General features: G+C 40.2%; 1 protein-coding gene across 1 annotated transcript in view; it reads right to left on the bottom strand.

Moving 5' to 3' along the window:
* The window catches only part of CLVS1 (clavesin 1), a 98,094-nt gene extending 77,708 nt beyond the window's left edge, over positions 1-20,386 (bottom strand). Inside the window, exons 1-2 of the mRNA XM_030266257.4 lie at positions 20,181-20,386; positions 9,735-10,363 (exon numbers count right to left, since the gene is read on the bottom strand). Coding sequence (XP_030122117.1) covers positions 9,735-10,123 — 389 coding nt within the window. The 5' untranslated portion in view covers positions 10,124-10,363; positions 20,181-20,386. The remainder of the gene's footprint in view (positions 1-9,734; positions 10,364-20,180) is intronic.
* Positions 20,387-27,731: the final 7,345 nt, after the last annotated feature.

Here is a 27,731-nt window from a genome sequence, read left to right as displayed (position 1 = left end):
TCTCTGTGATGCTTCATCTTGAACTGGCACAACCATTAACCACTCAATTCCCCTACATTAGGCTGACTTAGCTTTGGTTAATATTTTGCAACAGTGTTTAATGGCCAAGTAAATGCAGTGCTTTTGTTTCTTCATGAGAAGTATACTGAATCATAAGATACTAAAGCAAATTTCTGAAGCAAAGCATATCAGTAGTGTCATTGCTGATGAGGAGCCCACAGAATGCCACAGTTAGCTGTATCTTAGTCATTGCAAACTGCTTTCCAATATTTGGAATCTAATTCTGTTTAGGATTGAGAGTAATTTTGCTTTTATTCTGTATATCCACTGTTTACTACCACATTTTGTTAAGGTAAACTGTTATATATCAGAATAAGTGAATCCCATCTCTTATTATCTTCAACTTGTATGACATTGTCATATTTTTCAGACTGTTTGTTGAGCTATTCTTCTGACTCAGCTCAGATTTCTCTCTTGTGCTTGTACTTAGGTTACAGAACAGCTGAGGTGGGTAAAGGTGAGTAACTCCTGCTGTCCACCTGACAACGTACAGCCAGCCCAAACTTTTTGCTTCCCCAGTAGTATCACTTTACCACATATAATTTCATTTGTAGTCCATTCTTTACCCTCAAATTCTTTTGTGTCCAGTCAATATTAGTTACCCATTTAAGGTACCTGATTTACAAAATCAAGAGGTGAGAAAATCCCAGTAGAGACAAACCTGTCATCCAGGATGAAACCAATAATGGCAGGTGTGTCTGGTGTCTCACAAGTCTCCTTGGCTTTTAACATGGAGCCTACATCTGCAAAGCCTCTTTCTGAAGTAAATCTCAAAATTATTCTGAAGTACTTTTAAATTATTCATATAAAATGTTCTCTGAAAGAAAGTGAATGTGCATGTACCTGTGTATACATTTCAGCAGAGAATAACAATAAGATCCTGGAAAAAGAAAAGGCACTCATTGGCAACACAGCATACACAAATTGCCATTTTCCCCAGACTTGCAAAAGTCTTTTATTCAAAAAGAATTGAAGGCTTTATCAGAATAAAAGTGAATTTAATTTGCAGGAGACAGCTAGAAGTGGTTTACATGTAAATGAGAACCTAAGAAATTTAAAGGTTTCCCACCATCTCTCCCTAGGTCGGAGTTTATTCCTCCTCCTTTTTCACTTGGTTTTCAAATGAATATTGCAGTAGATTTGGAAACAAGATTTTTCATCAGTCTCTTTCTCTTTCACTATAAATCACATTTCTTCTTTTGTACCTATACAACAGGCAGGTGGGATTAACCCAGGGAAAGCAAGGCAATGTACACTTATGGAGAAGCCTTGCAAAGAGGAAACAGCTTAGAGGATCAGAGCTCCAAGATAACAGGAGAGGACAAAGATGACTTAGATAGGGCTATCACCCCGAGGTGTAGATTCTCCTGGTTAGAAATACCCATACAAAAGCAATACTGTGTGCCATCACATAGCCTAGCACTCTGAAGTGGTGTTGGCAGCGCACATACTCTGTAGATTGATCTGTGCATATCTAAAATACGTGACTGGCATCTCCTGGATTTGCTGTGAAAGGCAGTCAGGAGGAAGGAAACAGTGAAATGTTTGGCCCTGGCAAGGGGAACAAACATTTCTGATCACACCATAACAGTGGCCTTGTGTTGTTACCTCTTTTTTTCACCTATGTTACTTCATTCGTAGCTGAATTTATGGAATTCAGTTCCTCTACTGATACATTACAAAACTAGGAGAGCTGAGATTGCAACTTTGCAGAAAGGAGCACAGGACTATCTGTAGGAAAGAAGGAGGAAGACGTGGGGCTAGCTTGTAGCTAGAACACAAGGAAGAAAAGCATATTGGTTTGAAAAGGTTAAAAAAATAGTCTTCCTGCTTCATTAATTCAGACCATCAGGTCTTGGTGCAGTATGTGAGAATATGTGTGTTTTAAAGTGCATGTGAGAGTGGTTCTATGGGATCAGACCAAAAGTTCTCCTGCCAGGAATAATAAGGGGTTTGATACACAGCAGGTTGGCAAGGTTAAAATAAAGACCCTACTAATATGACACTGAAAATCAAGTATTTTGTCTTACGTATGTTGACACAGCAGTCACTTACACTTTCAATCAGTGGAATAGTGGAAAAGAGATACACCCTTCTATAAAGAAAAACATATTTGCATATTACCTTTCTCCTTAAAATGAGTCTTTACTAGCTTTAGTTTGCTCAGCATGGACAGTTTTCATAAGCAGTTACACAGGAAATAGTGCCAGCAGGAGGCTAACTGGCTTGCTTTGCCCTCTGTACCTGCAGCAAATGGATCCTCCAGGAAGTTTCCAGAGCTGAGATTATCATGGTCTGTGAACTAGGGATAGCTGGTTTTTGCTGCCTCTGTGGTTGCTATACTTAGTAAAAACAAAAACTGTGAGAATGCAATCATAATTTAAGACCAAAACTTCCTCTTTCTTGAGAAATGATTCAATTTATTCATTTTTAGGAATCAAATCTCCAGTCATGACATATTAATTATGATGCTCCAACTCTTTTATTGCTTTAACCATGACAAAAGAGGAAAAATATAAAAGACCTTTAAAAATTTTATCTGATTTATAGGAATGACTTTACTCCTCCATCCTTTCACCTGCCCTCTATTCTATCTGATTGGTTAAATTTTTAGGAGTACGTGGCAGCTGGGTGCCTGGACTGCTTCATTTCCCACATCACTGAGAGCTTCCCATGGTTGTGGCACTCTCACCAGAGCAACCACAGAACCAACCATGTCTCCCTCATCCTCTACCCTCATCATGGCAAAGAAATATCCTGAAGCAGGGTGACTGTGGTGACAGGGTGGAATTTACCCCAGTGTGCTGTTCAGATATTCCATGGAATTGAGCAGCCACCACAACATTCACATCCTGACCAAATTCATGCTGGCTGCTGTAACTCCTGTGGGATCACCTGGTCTGCTAACAGCACCAGTTCCTAAGCACGTCTTGTGCTGTTCTGAGTGTGCTGGAATTGGAGGGTGCTCAGCACTTACCAGAGTGAAAAAAGCAGATATTTCAATGTAAAATGCAGTTGATACAGGGCTCAGAGTTCAGAGGAAAGAGTCTAAAATAAATCATGGCCTGGGGAAATAATATATCAAGGAAGTATTAAAATTTTAAAATTTCAAATGTATTTAAGGATTCTAGCTTGGTATTTCCATTCTTTTCTGATTCTTCTACTGCATGTAGCTTATTAAATAGCTGGCCAGAGAATTAATCTTTTTTTCTTTTCCTGTCTCTTTTCAGTCTGTTCCTGCTGCAATGCCTGAATTTGGCTTGGCTGGTCTTAGTTAGGTTGGCAAGTTAGAAACTGATTGGAATATTAGATATTCAGAAAACTTGATTTGAGGAGTGCTGTGACAAAAAGGGGTTCTGGTCTCTTCCTACAAAGCTTCACCTCAAAAAGTTGCTATTTATAAGAGCATTCATTCATGGTTTCCAGCAGCTTCCAAAGTTAAAAAAGGCAAAGAACCATGTGGGATGTCACATGGCTTGGCTTCCTGCTATTCTGTGGATGTAGCTCTGTTGTGGTGCTCTTCCGCAGATCCCATCTGTGAGGATGACATATACAGCCCACGTAGGACTATGGGTCATTCTTTTAGGGACAAGTGCTATCACAACTGTATGCAGTTTCTCTTTTTTGACACCCGACATAAACCCTCATGCAAAAATTGAGTATTTTTGAGAGTCTGGGAAGAAAAGCAGGGATGTGTATGTGTGCCTATGTGTTTTCTGTGTATATATGTTTGTATATTTTTCTTTATCAACTCTCCTTCTTTCCACTTTATAAAGCATGAGAATTGGATTGGTTTCTTTTTGCCACAGAGCTACTTTCCAGTCTGCCCTACATTTTCCTGTGTTATTCTGGGGGGCAAGTTCCTGTGTTTCTCAGCCCCAGGCATTGTCCTTCACAGCTCTTCAGTCAGCCCTCAGCCCAGCACCATCCAGTCACCTCTTCCCTCTCAAAATGTGTTTGATTGCCAATCCCTCTCCATGGATTATTTTTTTTCTTTTCAATCAGGCTTCGCTCATTTTTCAACATACGCTTCATAACTTTCCCAGCTGTTGTTTTTCTTTCTCTTTTTTTCCAGGCATTTTCTCTGTCTTCTTGGATTTCCTTCACAGCACAACACAGGATTCTCATTTCTGTATGTCATCCTGCTGTCATTCAGATGGGCTACAAATGCCTTCCCAAATATGGCTTCCATAATAAATGGTACTAACTGAATTAAGTTGCTGGCTGCAAGCAAATTAAAACATTTCAAGACAGAGCTTCTTTTTTTCTTCTTTGTCCAACATTTAATTTGCACAGCTGTTACTCTTTGAAATGAGTATTATGCTTATGCTACGCTGCCTTCCTCTATCCTGAATTCTGTTACCATTTCAAACCACCTCAGTAATGTAAGATGATTTTTTTTTTTTGCAACATGCTCCTAAGCTATTTACTGGTCAATGCAAAGCTTGAACTACAATGTCAATCTGCATTACTGTAAGCATCTCCCAGCACAGAATCACTAGCTCCTAGCCAAACCCAAAGACTTGATGTGTAAAAATCATTATGGTGTTAGGGCTGGATGCACTTCAGCTGTAATCTCTCATGATAAATAGACACGAGGCTGAGTTATTGTCACAGTTTTCCTGTGATTATAAATCAGTCTCAACAGGTATTTATTCTCTCATATTCTACTAAGCACCTGAGACTATGCTTGAAATATAGTAGAACAATTAAAACAATCAGCACTTGAGATGTATTCTTTTATGTCAACAGGATCTGATGATGATAATATCCTTGTAATTACACCACTTTGACCATTCTCAGGAAGGACACATTTGGCTTTTATCATGATCCTTTAAAATATTTATAGTTGTTGGTTTACCTCTATGTGTCAGAATATTTCCTTTCCCTTTAGCCTGTCCTACAGAATGGTAAATATCTGGCATTTGAGATTCCCTGGGTAATAAAAGATGGTTTATGGCTAGCAATTGAGTTAGGATTGTATATTGTACACAAAGCAGCAGGTTTTCTTTGTCTGACTCACAGAATTTTGGGAGCTATGTAACAGCTTCTAGGGCACAGACATGAAGACAGAAAATAATTACCATCTTATTGGAAAAAAAACTATGAAAAACCTTCTGCTCCCTATCCCAAGCCCTATTTGCAGAGGATTGTGATTGGAGTCCTTCTTCTGGCTCTCTACACAAAAATAAATTTTGCATTGGCTGAACAATCCTGAAAGAATCATTTTTGCTTGGAAGATTAATGAACACCTTCTGCTGAATTGCTTGTTCACCCAAAGCTCCATCTCCTTGGTGTATAAGTAGCTTGTATTAGAAGACAGTAGCATATATAGGAACAGCTGTGGAAGTTACTGAGGGCTTTCCTCAATCCAGCAGCTGAGAAAACCCTCTTACTCAACTTCTTTAAAAGCTTCAGATTCACTACCAGTGGACAGAGGAGTGAGGGCTTAGATTTGGTAAGAGTGATGGAATGAAATAGTGGGAGAAAGAATATTTGTATTCCTGCACATGGAACATTGTTTTTTACGTGAAATCTAATTAAAACTATGTGTATACATTTGTTCATTTTACAAACCGGAATTTTTTATCATGCAAATTATTTAATAAAAAAAATCATTACATGACCAGTTTGACATCCTTATTTGTCTTCACTGCTGCGCAAATTTGCAGTCAAAATAAGGTGCTCTGTAAGCAGTGGTGTAAGTAAAGATTTTTGTGTTGCAGGTGGGTTCACACCTTGAGTTCTGATCTAAGTGAAAAATGTTCCTCCCCTGCACTAGTGTACAGTAATATAGCTCAACAGGTTTTTTTTCTCCCTCGCTGTGGAACTTATCTGATCTCTTTCTTTCCTATTCATCTGCTCATTTTAATTTATTCAGTATTGAATAAATGAAAATGAAGGTGTTGAATATGTGATTAACTTTAACAGATACAAAATATACTATGCAGGACTTAGAGAGAAAGTGATGACATAATCTCTAAGAAATCTGCCTGAACAATGGAGAGAAATCAAATCTATGCAGAAGATGCTAAATTAGTCTAACTCTGGAACCGTGATAGATCTCAGCTAGTGATTTGGCAATAAGAATTATCCCCTGTGGTTTTTTCCCTGTCATCAAAGAGGTTTTGGTCAAAACAATCATCATTATTTTTTTTATATGGAAACAAAAATAAAATCCTTGCCAATGAGCTTTGCAGATGTCACAAAACCCTTGAAATGATAACTGAAGAGCAGGACATGTTTATCTCTGCACAAGAGCGTGAATCACATGCGAGACTGTGCCCACATTATAGATGAGAATGTATGACACATTTACCAGTGGCATTTGTATTTTAGGAAACTGACTTGAAAGCAGATTTGAGCTGAGCATTTGCTCAAAATGGGATAGAGTAGTTAAGAACAGAACGTATCTAAGAGGAAGAAACTACTGAACAGATGAGATAGGGCTATCATTCAATGATTTATTAGTGAAATTTTTATTCAGTTCATCCACCTGCACCTTAGCAACAATACTAAAAAGATAGGAACAGTCCAGAAAAGAATGATGAAGAGTATTTTAAAACTGGAAATTCTCCCCAATTCTGAAAGTAAGGAAGCTAAAACTGTTTAAGCTTGGGCATATTAAATGTATTGTGATACACTAAGCTAGTGGATTGCTTTGCAGAACATTATCTTTGCTGTGCTGGCTGCTTGGAGGTTCTTTACCTGTGGACAGCACACAGTTGTTTTTTCCCTTGAGGACAAGGGTGTTAGCTGTTTTACTTTTCCCATGGCTAAAGGTGAACACAAGAACCTCTGCTGTAGAGTCACTAATGCAGTATCTTTGTGCTGCCTGACAGTGACTTACCCTAAAGTGCTGCCTCCCCAGTGAATTCAAAAATAGGTTAAATGTGACGTAGTCAGGACACAAAAGTACAAACATGGGAAGATGTTTTTCTGGTACATTTAAACAAACATGATCTAGCAGCTTGAAGCTGAAGCTGGAAACACTGAGACTGGAAATTAAAACCTAGTTTACTAGAAATGTCAGGTCTATCAGTTGCATTCTGGTGGCTGAAATTACAAATGTTTTTAGAAATTAACATGGAAATACTATCTTTGATACAGCGAATACCTTAGAAACATCTTGGATCTGATTTGTCCAAGCAGTCATATTACACAAATAATGAAATTTCCTGTTAAAAATCAATATATTTATAAGTATAGAAAGTTTTGATATTTCTTCAGGCTCCTTGACATATGCCAACAGCAACCATACTCCCAGGTGCATAAATGGTAGGGATGTCTGGACTGAAAACCAGTATATGGACTATAGCTATTCTGATTTTAACAGACCCTTTAACAATTGTTATTTTTTTATAAACAACCCCTCATAAATTAGAATTTGATCATAAAGAAAGAGAAGGCACAGCCAGTGGCAAATGGGATTAAAGTTAGGAAGCGCAGGCTGAAGGGTGAGTTCTTACTCATGCATGTCAACATCACAGCCGATTCCATTAGCATTCAGCTGAAATGTGATCTTCTGAACATCTTGCCTTTACCAAAGACACATCTGCAGAAAGGTTGCCCAAGATACATTTATGTAAGATGTGCACAATGCCTTTTTGAACTTCTTTGTAAAATTTGTGTTTCTTCTGGTCAATATCCTGCCCCCGTGCTGCTTAATAGGACATTGCACTCACCATTTCCTTCTCCTTAACAGCCATTCCTCTTGTTAATGTCTTTAGACAGCAAAAAAATATGAGAACATCCATTTACTTACAGCTCAAATCCTGTCCCAAACCCCTGTTGCCTCTGGAGTGCCACAGAATCCCACAGAAAAAACACTTCTTGTTATCTGAATCCACAGAAGGTATGAGGTTCTTTGGCTGAACTGAGGTAAAATTTGCACATGATTTTTAATGTCACTGAGGATTCTTAGGAAGGTACATCCTATGCTATTTGCTTCAGCTTTTCTTTTTGAAAGTTAAACATATATTTTCAGAAATATGCAGGGTTGCTTTGGTTTTTGCACACACAGACACGCACACACACATACACACACACACACACACGGATGCATATTAAAGGTCTTGCAGAAAATATGAGCCAAAATCTGGCAGGAGTCATTATTCTGTCAAAAATTCATTGCAAGGGCCTTAGACACCAGCACTCTCAGCTCTCCAAGAGCAGGACCGGATGTACAAGGTTAATCACAAAGATTCATTTTGTTAAGGGATCAGAAACCCAAAGCTGGCTCTATGTAATATCTAAATCCCTTAATGCAACCAGCAGTTCCACTGTGCTTCTGTCTTCTAAAGCTGATGCTTTCTATTAATTCCAGATACCTGTGCATTCATCTTTCTTTTCAGGACAAAGAGTTTTGTGGTTGAAAGAAAGGCAAACTTGCAGTTCAGAGAGACAGGAGATAAACTGCTGGCCTGTTTGTATTTAATAGGACTTTCATTAGTGCCCTCAGTTCACCATTTCACCAAACATGTTTGATTATGCAAAGTTACACTGCTGTATTGCTTTCTGTACATTTATTCACATGCAAATGAAAATCAGAAACATTTCTGAACTCTGCTTTTCACATGGCGATGAAAGGTTTTCCCAGAAAACATATGACATGAAAAATTGCAGGTGTTATGTGTATTTTTCTCTTATCATTTCTATGATGTAAAATCAAAGCTCCAGTCTATTGACTCCTAAGGATAAGACTTTTTCATCAAAAACTTTGGACCATGACAAGACAAAATCCTACCTGGAAATCGTCCAAACTGATGGTACTTAAAACCTGAATCTAAATTTTGTTCTTTCATATGGCATTTATCAAGATTAAACAGAACACATGGTAACCCTACAGCTGATTACACTTCTCCATCTCACCATGAAGTCAGGGAAAATGGAATGGAATAACTTACAAAGATGAGGACAATATGAACATGATATTCCTGGACTAGCCCCTTTTCTCTGTATCACTTCAAATAGATAGTGAAAGGGGACTAATGACATTAACATTTAAGGACATTATTTTATAAAAATGGCTAGGAGATATCTTTGTTCATACCACTCTGTAAATAAATAGCCTGAACATAAAATATGCTTTGTGTGTATCTCCCATTTATCAGACTAACAACACAGAGCCACCAGTGTGTAGAAATCTCAATGCAGTTTGTGGAAATAGAGCAGAGGCTGCAATTCCCAAAGTGGTTCAAACAAACAAACAAACAAACAAACAAGCAATCTGTCAGAAAGTCTGAAGATAGAATAAATACTGTCAGTTTCTTCTGCACCAGGAGATTTACAACAATCTCCATATGTTTTGAGGCACTTTCTGTTAACCTGTTTGGCTGGTCCATGACACAGCTGAAGTAATTGTATGATATACATTAATGTACATGTAGCAAAAATACATTATCTGGTTAAAATTTGGAAATATTTCTTAAAAAGAAACCTGGACATGAGATACTTATATGACACACTGATATAGCCTTAACTCTCAATGGCCCTGTGTCCTAGGAATGAGGATTGACAGGTGATAAATGAGATGGAAGTTCTAGTGTAATGGAGATATGATTACAAATTATTTTGCTGAAAATGGCCTTGCTGCTTCAAAGATGGCCACAAATATTCCATTACAAGTTGTGTGTGAGTATGTGTAAAAAGATAAGGACACTATCTACATTTACCTACTCTGATCCCAGTTGGCTGCAAAAAGCAGAAGAATTTTCCTGCCACAGTGGTCGCGATTTTCCAGTACTCCCGGAAACCCGTCGGTCAGAGCCCGTTTGATTCCTGGATCATCAGCCTTGAAGTTTTTGAACATATCCAGATTTAATTGGCGGTATTGGAAGTACTGAGCCAGCAGTCTGAAGGCCTCAGTTTGGTGAAACTTTCTGGCTCGGAGAAATCTCAAGATGAAGGCATCATCTGTACGTAAAAACCCAATGTCAGGCCTCGTGATGATCATGTCCCTGACTTGCTGGATATCCTGGTGCAAAATGTCTGGGTTTTCATTCAGTTCCAGGCGGGCTTTCTCTATAGTCTCTGGACTAAGTCCAGCTTGTAAATGGGTCATCTCTGCAAAAACCTCTTTTCCAAATCCTTAACTTCAGATATTTTAGTAGAAGTGCTGATCCCATTCAACTGATGGTCCGCTGTGAGCACGTGCCATTCAAATGCTTTTTGCTATCAAGCTGATATTTAACAAGTAAAAGCAAAGGTCTTGCAAAGGGCTTTTTTTATTGTTGCAGAGTAACAGGCAGTTCACATGTACTATAATCCATCCAAAGGAAAGTGTTGTTTACTCCACCACTTACTAAAAGAAAAAGAAAATATATAAAAGAAAGATTAAATGTGCATATAAACCTTGTAGGAATGCATTTCTAAATTTATTTAGCCATAAAATTTCTTTGTGTAGGAGGATACAAGTCACATAATTTCAGAATGGGTGCATTTAAGATTAGGCAGTCACTAACATCTTGAATGTATATTTTCAGGTTTTCAGAAAAGCGGTCTGATCTATTGACAATTAATTCTAAGCTGTGTCAACTTGCTATTAGAATACACTTCTCAAAGTTATCTTACTGAAGTGTGGGAGTTGCAGCATCCCTAACTTCAAGCCAAGAATGATAACAGCAAAAATAATAGCAATTTTTTTTCCCACCATTAACATGAGCAACATTTCATCTTCATAAGTAGACAGATTTACCCTCATCATACTAAGTAGAACAGTTTGATTTGGTTTTATCATCTGTACTATCAGCTTGTAGCTCTCCAAATAAGATCCTGAGCTGACTGTAAAACTGATTTTTAAAAAATCCCAAAACTCCATCAATACCAGGGATAATTTCCACTTTTTGGAAATTCACTGGAAATATTTCCCATTGAGAAGCAATATGTCTTCATGGGAAACTTTCCACAAATGAGGTTCTTGGTGTATCCAGTCTGGCAGGGTTGGTGTTTTAGTTGAAAAGACATGCATTTTAGTCGAAATTCCTTTTCAGTGTATTGTAGTTTTCCTGAATACCTAGTTCTGAATTTCATTTTGAGTTTGGTACTTTACCTAGAATTTGCTTTTACAAGTGTTAGAAGAAAATCTGTTTAAGCTGTTATGTATGAGCAAAATGGTACAGTGAATCTCTTACATTTCAGTGACAGAATTAGCAAGAGACTGTCATCAAAGTCTGTGTAGCTACACTTGTGTGAAATAAGATCAAGGCCTGTTCCAAAGTGATATGTGTGTAAGGAAAGATCAAGATCCATACAATTTTTCAGCCATCACAGAAACAGACAAGTAAACCACCCCCCACCCCTGGCTTAACTGATCTCTCTTTCTAATTTCTGAAAAAGAAAAATGTGTTTTAAAAATTTAAGGTGAATCCCCCAATAAAAAACATATTTTTTGTATTTGAAGAAAGCTGTTTAGAAAGTTATTAATTATTTATAGAAAAACAACCATTTCATTCAGCTACTCCCCTGAGTTCAGCATTCTCAGATCAAACAAAGGGGAGAGCAGCAGCCAAGAAGCATTTCTTGGTCCTGGATTTGCACAAAGTTATGTTGACCTGGAAGTCAATGAGTTCAAGGGATGCCTCAGTTCCCTGCTTTGTGACCTTGCATGTTACTGATAAAAAAATACATTTTAGATGCCACAGCTGCAGCTCTAGGATGAAATCCCAAAATTTAAATACAAAGTGTTTCTGCATATTTGCTTAAGGACATTTGTGGTGGGAGATAAGCTTTTCATTTAACAGCAATATGAATTGGACTTTTTGTGAGTGGCACAAAGGAAAGTTTATTAAGCATCCACTTTCTGTATTCACTGTGGAGCTGGAGTTGAAAAGAGCTACCTGCAGAGCAGAGTATCTGATGATTGATCAGCCTGGGAAAACTCAAGGAAAGGCAGAGCTGGGAGAAAAGAGGGTTTTGAAAAGGCACTACAGAGTGCAAATGATTCCAGAAAACAAGTCTCCAGGTTTTGAGGGGTAGTCCATGAGTGCAGGCTATTCAATTCCTAAATAAATTAGAGCTGTAATAAAGGTGGATTCCTTATATAAAAATAAAGTAACAGTTATTTTTTTTACTCTTGTCTTTATTATACCAAATTAGACTAATTCCAATGGTATCAGCCAAATTCCACTGATGTAAAATTACAGTAGGCCATAGAGAAACCAGGCTGATATTTTGTGACTGAGATCTCAAATTATTTGTGATATCAGAATTTTCTTGTATAAATCATGGGTTTAGTTACAATTGCCTCCATGAGCTAATTAGGAGACCTAGGGGTATTTATGGGTGACATTGTCATTAGGGGATTGTGGTGCTAGGATTGGTCCCTCCCTAGTTTTAACAGCAAGTGTAGAGCGTGGAAACTCTTTGGTCCCAAGGGTGTTAAGCAGAGATCTGGAAGCAAGAAGATTACTGGGGTCTGCATTAGCTTTGGTTTAGCACTTGGTATGAATTACAACACCTTTAGAGTTCCTCTGGCTTAGAATCACAAAATTGTGGAATCACAAAATGTTTTCATTTGGAGGGGAACTTCGAAGGTCATCTGGTCCAACCTCCCTGATGTGGGCAGGGACATCTTTCACTGGATCAAGTTTTTCAAAGCCCCTTTTCACCTGGTCTTGAACACCTCCAATATCTGAGCATTCACAACTTCTCTGGGAAATTTGTTTCAGAGATTCACCACACATCATTAAAAAAAAATCTTCTTTATATCAAATCTGAATCTGTCCTCTTTCAGTTTAAAAATGTTTGCCCTTGCCCTTTTACTACAGGCTCTAGTAAAAAGTCTGTGGCCATCTTTCTTGTGGTCCCCCTTTAGGTACTGGACAGCTGCTGTAGGGTCTCCCTGGAGCCTTCTCTTCTCCAGGCTAAGCCACCCCAACTCTCAGCCTATCTTCACAAAAGAGGTGCTCCAGCTCTCTGATCATTTTTGTGGCCCTTCTCTGGATCTTTCTAGAGCATCCAAGGATTAGCAGCAGACAACAATGACACACACACACAATTCCCAGAGGTTCATCCATTTTCTAGGAGTTTATGTGAGCAAAACTGTCCCTTCCTCTGCTACTTTTCTGTCTCCCTCCTCCACCAACATGCTTCTTTGGCAATAAGGCAAATTCTTGAAAGGTCAAATGCAGTCTGCTCCAGAAGAAAATGAGATTTGAATGAGGAAATAATGTCTGGCCTTTTTTATTGGTTCCCCAACTATTTAATGTCAAAAATTATTCTACTTATTTGAATTAAAGTTTCCTACTGTTTTTAACTAATTTAAATGTTCAGGATTAGCCCAAGGTGAGGGAGATACAGTCCTTTCTTGTCAGATGTTGTTGCCAAAAAACAACTTGCAAATAGTCATTCTAACAGAAGATCCATTTTTAAATGCATTTCAGAGTTTTCTGATTGCGAGCTGAGCTATAACCATGGATTCCAGTTATCTATAGATTATCCTGATTATATCACCTGGAACAGACTGCACCAAAATACTTTATTGGTGTGAAGTTATATATTGCAAAGTAATCTAAAATATGTATAAGCAATTTTATCACTCTCAGAATCGTAGGGAAATCATGAAGTTAAGCAATCCACACTAGCATCATTTCTTTCAAGGAGCCTGATATACATCAGTGAATGATTTGGTTCTTCCACTGCTAACCTTGACAATAAATTTAGTGTTCCACAGTTACCCAGTTTAACTGTCACTGCACTTTCTCAAATGGTTCTGATTTATTCTGATTCCCAAGATATAACAGAAGCTTCATCTACATTTTCACCTCCTCCCACACATGGCAATTTCTCCTTCTCTTCCAGTGTTTTGTACAGCTCAGATCCATCTGCTGATTTTTTATATGTTTACATCTTTGTTCAGTTTGGTGCAGGGTTGTTTTTTTTCCCAAATGAAGATACTGGCCTTCTTTTCCTATTTTGAATATTGTTGCTGTGTATTGGCACATTAGAGTGGGTTATAGTCTCAACAGCTGTTTTTCTATCTTGTGAGTCTTTGTTCCCAAGGGACTGTTTGCTCTTCTAACATCTTTTCACAGCCACTTATAATAAATCATCCCTCCAAAGGAACGAAATTCAACCTTAAATGAAAAAAAAATTACATAGTTTTGAAACACAACATACTAAAATCAAAACAAGGAGGGAAATTTCCACCAAAATTGTGGTACCACATACAATTTTGGCTAATTCATTTTCAGTCCCAGCAACAGAATGACGAGGCACTGTGAGTGTTCAGCATGGGTAACATACTGCAAATGGGATACAATTTTCAGACAAGCAGCTTATATTTTTTGCATAATCCTCAAAAAAATTAATAATAAAATGATAGTAATATCTATTATACAACTAAAATAAAATAATACTTTTCCAAAGTATACAAAGCACTTTTCATTCAAAGATTTTAATATGCCTTACTGCTGTCTCTTCAGAGACAGCTTCTGGGTCAGCATTCAATCCCTGTTTACACTGCATGCCCTGGAAAATTGGTCAAAATCTGCCTTCAGTGATGATGGCAATTGTCTGGATCATTTTGTTCCTGCCCACTTACCAGTCCCTGCAACACCGCTTGCTTCTTTAAGCACCTCACATTCATTTGGTCCTTCCCCATCCAATTCAGTTCCAGAAAGATTTTAGCTGTCTCTTAATCTACCAAATGTTTGCCATCCAGTCCAAAGCTATCTACCATGTGAAATTTCATTACCACAATTTTCAAACTGAGAAGGCACTAACATTTCATTCTCATCTGGTATTAAGAGGCATCACTGCTAAGGTTTGGCTCATTATATAATTCCTAACTCCTAGCATTTATACAGATATTAGCTGCTGAAATCATGCCAGAGAGGAAGGGAGTGGGCAGGGAGGGAGGTAATATAGAATGATTTTATCTCAGAGTGTGGGTGTCATCTCATTAAATTTCTTTTTGAAAAATATTTTGATGTTAATTCTGGAAAATCTCTTAGGGCTATGTTCTGCTTAGCAGGGGTTGCTCCATAAGAACAGGCAAGGATTAATCTGTACCTGTACCTATAGGAATGGTTCCTATGGCCCTCTGTGGCCTTGTAGTGCCTTAGCAGAAACCTGCGCTGGAAGTGGAGTAGTCAGACCTAGAAAGGAACATACCCAAGTTCCATGAACCAATTTCAAATGAGCAATGAGCAAAATTGACTCTTTCATCCTTGGCTGAGGGACCCTGGCATCTTCCACAGATTGTGGGGAGAACCACAGCCCTGAGTGATTTGCCTGAGATCCCAGAGGACACACTTCACAGAGCTGGGAACAGATCATATCTCTCCTGAGCCATAAGCCTACATGTTAACATCCAAGGAATGTTTCTTCATCATCCCACCCTTTGTCAGACTTTCTCTTATATGTTCATATCTGCCTTGTATTGAGGAGCCCAGAAGAGGACCCAATACTCCACAACTGTGGCCTCACCACTACTTCTCTGTAGTCTTTCCTAAGGGACTAGATTCTCCCAGTTAACATAAATGAGTTAAATATTTTAAGTGTTTCTGCTCCAAGTACTGGTGCTCCCATAAACTTCCACTAGGGATTTGTTGTTTCTTGTCATTATGAAAATAGTGAATGTTTGTGACTGTAACAGCTGTGTGAGGAATTTGATGTTTTCTCGCATTTTCTCAGGGTAGACTTTCTCAGCTCACGTACAAAAACTAACATTTCCTTCAGTTCAGTAAAAACAACACATCCTGCATTCCTATTCATTCTACAATCTTCTTGCTAGTTTGAGTTACTTGCGTGTTGCCCTCAGGCTACATCTAAATGTCCAGTGGTGGCAATTTAGCCATGGCACAGCGCAAAACATGGCAGAAACTCAACTGATCTTCACTGCTCTCTGCACAGTATGTAGAGCAGGCATGTCTGCAGCACTAACCTGAAGTTGTCCTGCTATTCCTACAAGCTGCCAGTCAGGAGGAGAGACAGACAAGGTTGTGTAGCAAATGTAAAATTAAAAAACTGCCCCATTATCTTTTAACCTAAAATGTGCAAAACTTATTAGCTACCTGAATATCAAGGAATTGGACTACATGCCAAAGAGGGGAACTTATACTATACAGAAATAAAAAAAGTGAAACAGAACAACCTTAACCTCAAGAGTTTGGTAAAATTTTTCTTTAAATCATAGTTTTTAAGTTGTAAGTATTCACCAATCACAGATAATCTGCAAACTCCTATGGGAGCATGTGGACCGACCTATGGCATGCCAAAGAAGCAGGAGTTTATGAGGAACTTCCATGTCAGTCATAGTGCAAGCATCACCAAGCAAAAGCACCCTGGCCACTATGGGACAGAAGTCAGTTCTTCCAATAATACAGAAACATCTTGCAGCAGAAATTAACAGCATGCAAAGCATGGATTTTGACCCCCAAGCCTCATAAAGAAGCTATATCTAGAAATCTGACAGTACACAATCATAACATTGGTGTCCAAAAATGCCTAAATGCTGTAGGAGTTGTATTACAACATCTGCATGAAGATATACAGAAGAAGGAAGAAAACATATTAGCACAATATTCAGTACTGCATGCTCAATAACATGATGTTTATCTAATTTTTGCACTAAATAATGCACTTCTTTTACTCCATGCTTTGTAAAATTATGTTCTTTCAAAAAATATGAAATGCAATGGTGATATATTACTGTTGAATTCTGTCTATATGTTATGCCAGAGGAAAGTGTCTGTGGCATATCATTGTGGGAGGGAAGGGAAGGGACAGGGGAAAGGGGAAAGGGGAAAAGGGAAAGGGGAAAGGGGAAAGGGGAAAGGGGAAAGGGGAAAGGGGAAAAGGGAAAGGGGAAAGGGGAAATGGGAAAGGGGAAAGGGGAAAGGGGAAAGGAAAGAGGAAGGGATTTCTTCCCCCAGGAATTAATACAGTCCTCCTGGGTTTTTTTTTTCTCTCATTTCTACTGAAATCTGACACAAACACAAAGCGCATAGAAACTTCTCTCAAACTTGTAGAAATAAAGCTTAATATAACTTTATAAGCTTTGTTTGTTTCCCCAGTGGAGAAACGTATCAGACTTCAAGGAATTTATTTCTATAAATATTGATGAAGGAAAAATAAAACTAAGCAAACCAAAATTCCACTGAAGTGTTTGGAAATTCTCAAATTAAATCAATGGGGCAGCATTAGATCAAGAGGGAAAGGAATTACAACTCATCTGATGAAAACCATGTGAACTTCTGTTCAGTTTTTCCATTCTGTAAGAGACTAATGTTGCTTCTTTTTTATTCTTATTTTGGTTTGTTTAACTAGTAGCACCCAATTGTCACATCTTGTTTGTGTCTATGCCAGAGAGATACTACAGTACGAGGCTGTGAGAGAAAATAAAACTCACTTGCCAAGCAATAGCACAATTGCTTCAATAATTGCATGCTTAAGTGAACAACTGCAGGAGTTTACATCTTTTTGAAGGAAGTATTCTCCATCCTTTTATGAGGCTGATCATTACTATTTCAACTGACATGGGCCTTTTTTTGGAAGATGAGGAGGCTGCTGTTGCATATTTCAGTGAAATGACGTCTGTGTTCAAGGCACATAGAGTTTAAAGAATTATGCCCAGTGCTGTAGCGTGTATTCTGCAGTTCCTCCACTGATGAATTCAGTTGCACTGCTTACACTGCTACTCAGCAACACTCAGTGCTGCTCAGGATATCCCATCTCTGCAACAGATTTTAAGTTATAAATTATGATATAATAAATTAAGAAGTTTTTTTTGAAAAAGGTTGCAATATCTTTCATTGTTTTGTGTTTGCCTTACAAAAGTCTAATTTTTAGGAAATGCTCAATAGTTTTTAGAGGTAGATGAGTCAACAGAATTCTTAAAATAATCATCAGCACAGATACACGACAGCGCAAGCTGCCCCTGTAAACTTCAAGGTGGGATACAGACTGCAAATGAGGAAAAGCTCTACAAGGTTATCTGACTTATTATAGGAAAAATTAAACCAGTACCTTGACTATGTAGTGCATGGCATAATACCGTTACATAATATCTCATGTAAATGTTGTCATTGTATTAACTTTTAATACTGGAGATAATCCATGCTATCGTCTGATTACTAAGACAGCACATTAAAGCAGACGATCTGTAATTGAATTTTTTCTTCCAAATATAATCTTGTCACTATTTAGTGATGGACTAAGGAGTAGCCATCTGCTCCTTAACGTAATTATTCACAGAGCTTGTTAAAATTGAAGAATCAGCATTTTGAAAAGGGGAAACTCTCTTTCTCCTCTGACCTTCCTTACCCTCTCAGGATTAAACCAATGCAAACAGAATTAAAATCAGGCCAGCAGCATGCATGGGGTTTCACCAGCTGTTATTTGCTTTGCATTCATCTTCTGTATGAACACCCTCATTTCTTGCAGAGACCAAAACTTCATTCTTGACTTCCTGCAGCAAAGGACCCACACTCTAGACGTGATTCACCTCACTTCTTCCCTGCACCCATCACTGTTTACCACTAGGAAAGCAATACATTTGACTGACCTGGCACATTCCCCCCTCCCTTTAATCACACATCTCCCTTTGGAATGAGTCCAACTGGTCAAAACAGGTGTCAATTTGCTAAGGAGCAAACAGGTATCTGCTGCTCTTTGACAAGCTCCTGTATGTCAGCTCCTGGCTGCAGCCCTTACTTCATTAACTTAGGTGCCAGTTTTAGCCCTTTCCTCTGCACACCTTTCATCTCTCACAGGTCTCAAATTGGACCTTTCCCTTCCAGCTTGTGCTCTTTTCCTTCCTTGCCCACACCTGGGCTGCTGAACTGATTTTTATAGTCCCATGCCCCCTTTCAGGAAGGATTGAGGCTGGTGATGGAGAAAGAAGACAGGAGGGGAAGAAAGGGCAGGAAAGTGAGGAATGTGGGGAAACAGGGGCAGGGAAGAAAGGAGGCAAGGGAGCAGGGCAGGGAGGAGAGCAGACAGGTAAGGCAGAATGGAGGATGTTAGAGACAAGAGAAGAGAATCAGAGGAGCAGGGCAAGGACAACTGGAGGAAGAAGAGGCAGGATATATAGGAGGCAGGAAACAGTAAGCAGGGCAAGGAGAGGCAAGGGAGACAGGTGAAGCAGAGGAGGGAGGGGAGGTAAGGGGAAGTAGAGGCAGCAGGGAAAAGAAGAGAGGCAGGGAACAGGATAAGGAGGCAGGGAGGGAGCAGGTCAAGTAAGAGGCAGAGGAGGCAGAGAGTAGGGAGTCAGGGAAGGCATGAGGCAAGCAGTGGAGGCAGGGAACATAGAGACAGGGAAGGCAATGAGAAGCAGAAAGAGGCAGTCAGGGCAAAGAGCAGGTAGGCAGCAGGGACACAGATGCAGGAGAAGTAGGCTGGCAAACAGGAGAGGTATGTTGGGAGTCAGGAGGTAGGGGGGCAGTCAGGAAGCTGGGCAGGCAGAAGTCAGCAGCCAGAGCTGGCAGGAGGCAGGGAACAGGAGGAGCAGGACAGGCAGCAAGCTGGGCAGGCAGTGCGAAAGAGGCAGCAGGCTGGGCAGGCAAGGAGTAGGGCAGGCAGCAGGCAGAGACTTGGCTGGAAGGAAGCAGAAGATGGAGGGAATAGGGCTGGCAGGAGACAGGGACCAGGACGGGGGGAGCAGGGCAGGCAGGAAGGGGCAGCGGGCAGGAAGGGGCAGCGGGCAGGGAGCAGGGCAGGCGGGAAGGGGCAGCAGGCAGAAGGGGCAGCAGGCAGGAAGGAGCAGCGGGTAGGAAGGGGCAGCGGGCAGAAGGGGCGGCGGGCAGGGAGCAGGGCCGGCAGGAATGGGCAGCAGGCAGGGAGCAGGGCAGGCGGGAAGGGGCAGCGGGCAGGGAGCAGGGCAGGCGGAAAGGGAGCAGGGCAGTCAGGAAGGGGCAGCGGGCAGGAAGGGGCAGCAGGCAGGGAGCAGGGCAGGCAGGAAGGGGCAGCAGGCAGAAGGGGCAGCGGGCAGGGAGCAGGGCAGTCAGGAAGGGGCAGCGGGCAGAAGGGGAGGCGGGCCGGGAGCGGGAGGCCGGGCGGGAGCGGCCGAGGCCGGAGCTGTCCGCCCCGCGGTGCTGAAACGCCGCATGCCGGGCCCGGCGGGGCTGGGAGCGCCGAGAGCCGCCCTGCGCAACCCGAGAGAAGGCAAATCCAAATACCTGCACAGCGCCGGCAGCTGCCGTGGGGCGGCGGGGGGCTGCGTGGGGTGGCTTTTTCCCCCCTCTAGATGTCCTTGCTGATGAGCTGTGTGGGCGAGAAAGATCTCCCGGCTCCCGGGTTCCGGCTCAGATCTCTCTAGAAAACTGAATGAGCGAGCGCCAGCTCCACGGGGCTGTGATTTTTTTTTTTTTTTTTTTTTTGGTAGGAGGCGTGTGCGCCAAAGCCTGGGTCCTTCCACTGCCGTTCCCCTGGGTCCTAAGCCCTCCTGCCGCCCCTCCTGCCTCCCGGCGCTCCCGGCACCCCGGGATGCGGGCTGGGAGCTCCGCGCCGCCGAGGGAGGGGTGGGAAGGAGATTCTGGAGGCCGGGAGGGCTTAGCTCGGAGAGCTTCCACCCAGCGGCATTGGCTTCACCGCCTATTCTCTAGCGTCGCTCTTTCACAGCGAAAGTCGGGCAGAGCACAGCCTCCTGCGGCATTTACAGCAGCCACGGAAAGGTGATCTTAATGGGCCGTGTATTGTCCATGGGCTGCCTTAATGAGCATGGCAGCCTAGGTTTAGAAGAGAAGTTTGTCTGGGTCAGACTGCAGGGACTGTCATCAACAGCATCCACGGCAGATGTTTAGTGAAGAATGTTATAAACAGGACAAGCTTCACCCCTGAACTCTCTCAGCCCCTCTTCCAAGTACTTCAGGTTCAGGAATTGCTCCAGCAACATAGTGACTGAGTTTTCAGGATTAACTTGTCCTCCTTGAATTCTCACAGTGTCTCCTAGAACACTTACACATTTCTAGAATGTCCTTCCATAATGCCCTTTGATTAGGCCATCTACCTACTTCACAAACTGTCTTTCAATAGAGGGATGTCTAAGCTTTAGTTGGTGGTGTAGAAAGAACCAGAGAAGGGAACTTCTGCCATTCATTAGGTTCTGAAAATCACTTTCTGTGCAAGCTGCATAAGACCTATATTAAACTGTACTTGGAAGACTTTGGGTGATGTAATGACCAAATTCTTACTCATCTGCTCTTATGAATACAGTAAATCGAATTAAATGTACCAGGAAAGCGCATTCTTCTTTTGTTATCCCTGTACATTGTGGAGCATAATTTCTGGGGATTGGCAGATTAAAGTCGATTGATTTTCTTGGTGTCTTTGCTTTGGACATGCTTCCTCAGTCAGTTACTGAAGGATCTTGTGTAATGAAGAACTAGGTAGTAAATAATAAAGAACAAATTCTGCATAGGAAATGGCTAAATAGAGTAGGATTCTTCAGCATGGAAAAAAAATAGAGGTGTAAGTGTAGATAAAATAGCAGTGTGGGGTTTTTTCATCATTCATAGTATTTCGTAATAAAGAGAAGTGTGAGGAAGATAAGCCTGAACAATAGCTCAGTATCATTTCCAGTTTTAGGAGTAGGAGAAATGAAACCCACTAGGGTCTATCTTTGATTCAAACAAAAGAACATACTTCTTCACAAAATATTTAGTGAATCTGTGGAATTAATTTCCACAGGAATTCACATTTCAGAAAATTGTAGATCATATCTTTGGGAAAAAAATCTATTAAGACTCTTTAAACATGAAGTCATAACCTTTGGTTCAATAAGACCCCATTCCACAAATTGCTGAAGGCTGGAGTAATATTTCGGAAAGGATGATAATATATATGCCCTGCTCTTATTCTTCACCTTAACCATCCAGTGCTGATCACTGCTGGAGATAGACACTGGGCTAGATGGACCTTTGATCTGATCCAGTGCTGGATTCTCTTATGTTCTTACATACAAAGCAGACTTTGAGAATGTGAACACAACTGGATTCCTTTCAGCTTTGCTTTCTCTTAAAAGGGGAAGAACCAGTGGTTTTGCTCTTTTTCAGAGTATACATCCAGAGTCCCTTGCTTTTTAGAGGAAACATCCCAATATTAATGAGCAAAGGCAAAAAGAATCTGTGGGGGAGATGACTTGTGCTTTTAGGATAATTTCCATGCAGAACCATTAATTTAGCCCACAGCATGTGTAAAACTAGAATAAGAGGATTTTGCATCCTGTGACCCAACCACATTGACTGGAAGAGAAGAAGCAGAAGCTCAAAGGCCAAGAGCTCAAAACCCTTACAAGAGCATTTGTCCCAGCACTTGATGGGAAAACATTTCTAGCCCCAGGGAAGTTAATACTCAGTTAGTAAGTAGTCTCATTAGATCATTATTTTCTGCATAGAGATCGGTTTGGAGATAAAAGAATAAGCACTCTGTTTTCATAATCCCGTTCCAAGCTTCCACTCTTGCACATATAATAAAGATTAATGCACTAGCTGCTGTAACTATGCAGTACTTCCCTGGGAATTGTTAATAATATTAACTGGAATGAACAGGACTCTATAAACCAACTGCCTTAGGCAGTCAAATGAGTTGCCAAATTGGATGTATGCTCAATATTTGGGGATTTAATATTTTTATTCAGTTTAATTGATGTGTTTTTTTCCTCCCTTACTGTTGCTGTTAAGTGACCAGTGCCTGCTGAGGCCCGGGATGATTGACATGTACCACAATACTATGATAGAAGAAGATCTCTAAATATATTACAGCAGGGCCTTATATTGATCCCAGTGCAAATATTCTTAGGTTTCTGTCTCATCACCACTTTATCACTTCTTCATCACTTTCTTTGTACAAAATCTACTCTGTACTCCAAGACCACGCTCCAGGTCATATCATTCTTTGCATTGTCCCAGTCATTACACTTCATCTGACGCTACAATCTCAGAAAAAAAACAGTGTTGAAGATATAAAACTTTGAGTTTCATAAAGGTATGTCTGGGACATTAGAAATTCCCTTGCTGGTGTGCACAGACTGGGGCTGCCTTTCTCATTTACAGTGTAGAATATACACAGCTAAGGGGAGAAGAATGTGCTGGTTATCACAGTTTGTCACTGAAGACATCAGAACTGACTGCACACATGGAGGAAATAGGTCACTTTGAAAGGGAGGACATTTTATGCAAAAGAAAAGTAAAACAGGAGTTTGATATTAAATTTATTCTAAACTTAGCTTTCCTACTGCCACATCTATTGATACTGTGTAAAAAAAAAAAAAAGAAACAACAAAAAAAACCAAAAAACAAACCAAAAACAAACAAACAAAAAAACAACAGAAAATAAACAAACAAGGAGATAACAAACTTGAAAAGAAAATGTATATTTTCACCACCAGTTGAAAGGATCCAAATACCTTAATTATCAAGGAAGCCATGGAAGGTCAGAGCAGCTGATTGCTCCATAGTTTAGGCACGATAAATAGTCTCTACTCTCTTTACAGCAGAATATTTTGTGTTCACTCAGTTGGACTAGACACACATTCTTTTGCAATATTTTTGACTCCCAAGATGTGACATGAAACTAGGGGCTAGTCTGAACATTTCTGTATCTCTGATATTACTCTCTCATTCATACAAAACCCAAAACCATAGAAATATTTTAATTCATCACCATAAGGAATGAAATTTAAACCCTAAAAAAAAAATTCCAAATAAGTGGAAATTTGGTCTCACCCTGCCTTAAGACTGAAACGGAATATATATATTTTTGTAACATAGGCACCGATTGATCTTTAGCATTTTATATGCTTAGTGTATGTGCATTTGTATTCCTTAAGATGGACAAATTAACCCCACTGGTTGTCTCTTCCAACCTTCTTCCTTCTGTGATTTTCTGATATAAGGGGAATAGATCCTTGATGCAATTCAGGATATACCTGGTGTCATTTACTTTCTCTATGTGATTGCTCCAATATTAAAAATGTTTTTTACCCCTTGTGAACAGGGAATTTGAGAAATAATAAAGTACTGGATGTTCTTTTAGCTTTAAATTTGCTTTTGTGAACAATTTGCTGCAAGTTTCTAAAATTATCAGTCAATTTTAATAATTAATTGGGACTTCATTCTTTTTCTCTAATCTACAATTACCATCTGGTTTTATTTCCTTTGAAAGTAACCGTATTAAAGCCCCAGTAGGTTAAAAAAATAATAATGCTAAAACTGCTTAGACCCAGTAAATCATTATTCTTAAGGGACAAGTAATTCTTAGATCACAGTTCAGAGGGATTCATGTTTTAAATCCTCCCAGGTTTCCTGAACCTTTAAAATATTTAAAAATTTATACTCAAGAATGCAAAACATATGCAAATTGATTGTTCATATGATTTATTTAATGAGAAGGGTCCAATTTTGCCATTTTTAGTCTTGATGTGGAGAATTCACTCTTTTGCTGAGTTCACATGCAATCACCACTTCTGCCACTCTCAGAATAGCATGTAAGTGGGACATGAGCAAAGCTTTGGCCTCGAGCATGTAGAGGGGTGAAGATGAAATGTTCACAGCTCCATGGGAATTACAGGAGCTGGTGATGAGATCCAACACAGAGCTGGAGGTCAGCAGCAGAATTCAAGTAAAGTCAAGCTCTCAGAACTGTGATTCAGAACTTTCCCCTTCAGCTCTTGCCTGTCTCAGACCCAGTCTAAACTCCATAGATGGCTCATTTTGGGATTGTAAGGTTCACGGTGTAAACCTAGGCTGAGTACCTTGGTTCTAAAGATCAATCAGCATTCAAAAAACTACAGATATCTTTCTGACATTTGGGTATTGGAATGTTGACTTTAGGCCCAGATGTGCTGTTAAAGCAAGGCACAGATTTGGCCTCATGCCTTCAGTCATTTTCACTTGGCAGCACTGCTTGTGCTGACTTCAGTGAGAGAACTGTGATTTAAATCACCTGGGGACCTGCTTCAATTGAGTTCAGTTGCTTACAAAGTCAGTGCTGCTCTGTCTAAACAATAAGGCGGTGTCTTGCTAAAAAACTAAGTGTCCTTTTGCAGAGAGAAATAAATTGTAAGTTGTCAGGTTTTGCATAGCTACTACCTAAATTATATGACCTTTAAAGAATAGCACAGCAAACCTTTGCCATACTGTCTAAGATGAACATCAGAAATAATGTCCTTCCTGATGCAGGAATAAGGCAGCCTAAGATAAGATGGCAGGGCAAAAAAAAGTGTTCAAGGAGGTAAGTAGTCCAAAAAGTAGATGGGTTCCTCAAGGTTTAGGATGACTGTTATAGAATAGATTCAGAAAAGTCCTCTTGGGAAAAACCTGGCTGATAACTGCTTCCTTGCTGCATTGGGATCAGTTTGCACATAAGCAACACTTCAGTCTGATTTGTAGCATACTGATCTCATATATGATTTGTTAAAAGCTTGAAATATGTAAGCTGTTTAATGTCAATTCTCCAGTGTGTTGACTTCAGGGTTCCTAGGCATTCCAAAGTCTGTTGTATATTTCCCTTTCTGTATAATAATTGCAACTTTCTCCTGTGCATTTGGCCAAAGTAGCTTTAACAGCTGAACTCAAAGTGTGAGAATGGAGCATGTGAAGTGATAAAAGATGATTTGAAGATTAGTAGTTGTATTGGAATAGTTTGAGATGAGGCAAATAATAGGATACTCATCTGATTTCTTAGTTTGTTATGTGATGATTTATTTCTGAAATTATTTTAAATGAGTGGTGTACATAAATGCATGCAGCTTTGGATGGCAATAACATAAATCAGCAACAGTAATAATGACTGTAAGTTCTTGCATGTGTAAACAAGCATATGTGCAATATAAATTCTATTATCTCAATGCCACTGAGGATATAGAATAATCTCACATTTGTGAATGAGTAAAAGCACACATTTTTGCTGGAGATATAAACAGATGGAGGACATAATGCTGCACTGGATAGCTGAAGTCTGTTGAAAACTGAAGAATGTGAGTGTATTTGTATACGTGTACAAAAATAGAGACAAGAATTATGGCTGCAATCCTCAGCAGATATAAATCAACCCCATTTTGCTGACTGTGGTGGAGGTGTGCTAACTAGCCAGCACATTAGTAAATCTCTGTATACAAAACAACTGCTACACCCATCAGCAGTCTGATGTTTTACATTACTACTTCAACCAGGAGCATAAAGGATGTATCAGTCTGCTGAAGCCACTCCAGAGAACCCTTGTATTCTTCCTGGGATTCAGCACTGGAATCAGGGTGTAAACAGCACCAATATCATCTTACAAACACTGGGTAGGTATGTTTCAATGTCATTGAGGAGCCCTGGCACAATCCATCTAGAATATATATCCAACAGTGGGGCATACAGCAATCATGTACTTTTTAACAGGAGAGAGGTATTTTGCTTGTCATAGCTGGTGAGCCCCGAGGGAGGTGAAGCTCCTGTCATCCTGGTTCCCAATATATGCTGATTCAGTCATTAAAATGTGCATTCATCTTCCTTCTCCCAAGGCCTAGCTGTGCACAGCAGGTTTAACTAAATTGCCAATAAGAAAGCCTCTTAAATCATCTGCAGTCCTGACTGGCAGCCTCACAAGCAGATGCAGCCACTGATCCTGAGGCAAACGGAGTCTGTTCAGCAGCAGCTTTGCACTTCTGTGTGTACAGCTAGGTTGGTTTTTTTATTTTTTTTTAATCATTAATGGGTACCTTGAAGACAGAGGGAGGAGGGACAGAAGAAGAATGTGAAAAGCAGTTGGGAAGGGAAAGGTGAGACTATCGGAAAATCCTCATTTCCTTTTCCAATGTGGTACCCTCTCTGCAGCTGTAGGACAAAAGGAACAACCCTTCTCTTAAGTGCCCCTAGCTTCAGGGTATGGAGAACTATTAATCATCTTGTTCTCATGCAGCAAGGACCTGCAGGAGGGCAGGCTGGAGAAGTGCCAAGGACTGTCATTTCACACAGCCTGAAAAATCTCCTCCCTTCAGCTGAGATTTTAATGGCTCTGGGACATGCCTGTCTGTGTATGTGCATGTATGCATGCAGAAGAGAGAGGAAATGTATTCTCTTGTCACTCTTCCATCTCTCACACACACTGCTGAAAATACTTATTTTTTCCTATGTGTACACATGAAAAGTGGTTTCAGTAACTGTCTGCGAAAGTGCTAGAAAGACCTTGTTCTGGCAGGAAGCCCTCACTGTCAGGCATTGTTGGAGTCTATCACAGCTGCCAGATCATCTCTGGAGAGGCATAAAATCCCAGAAACTCTTTAATCAGGTGTTCAAGCTCAGTTATTGCCTAACTAGCTGGGCACAGTTAGCCTTGCTTCTCCTTTAGTAAGAGGTCAAGATTTAACTGTGGGCTGTGATTTTCCAGAGCAGACTGTGTCTGGCCCTCCTCGATACAGGGCTTACGATCAATCCCATGAAATCATGCAGCAGTTTGCTTCACACTAATGCTAAGGTTAAATTATTGGTTTGTCACTCTTCCTCGGATGTGGTGTCTGCACTGGACAAAAGCTGAGAAACCATCATTAAATTGAATTGGCTCTCTCCAAGTCCCGGACATCTCATTGCAGAGCAGACACTGTCCAAGTCCTGCTGTTGAATGTTAAGTGCCACAGACCTGCAGCAGCCTTCAGTGTGGGGAGAGCTGAGCTCCAGGATGGCTTCGATGAATGGAGATGAGAGATCTCTGAAGGCTGCTCTTAGAATATCAGGTTTACTAGGGAT

This window comes from Taeniopygia guttata, chromosome 2 (genome assembly GCF_048771995.1).
Source record: "Taeniopygia guttata chromosome 2, bTaeGut7.mat, whole genome shotgun sequence".
Lineage (NCBI taxonomy): Eukaryota > Metazoa > Chordata > Aves > Passeriformes > Estrildidae > Taeniopygia > Taeniopygia guttata.
The sequence above is the reverse complement of the archived record's forward strand: the minus strand, read 5'-3'. Positions and strand labels throughout refer to the sequence as shown.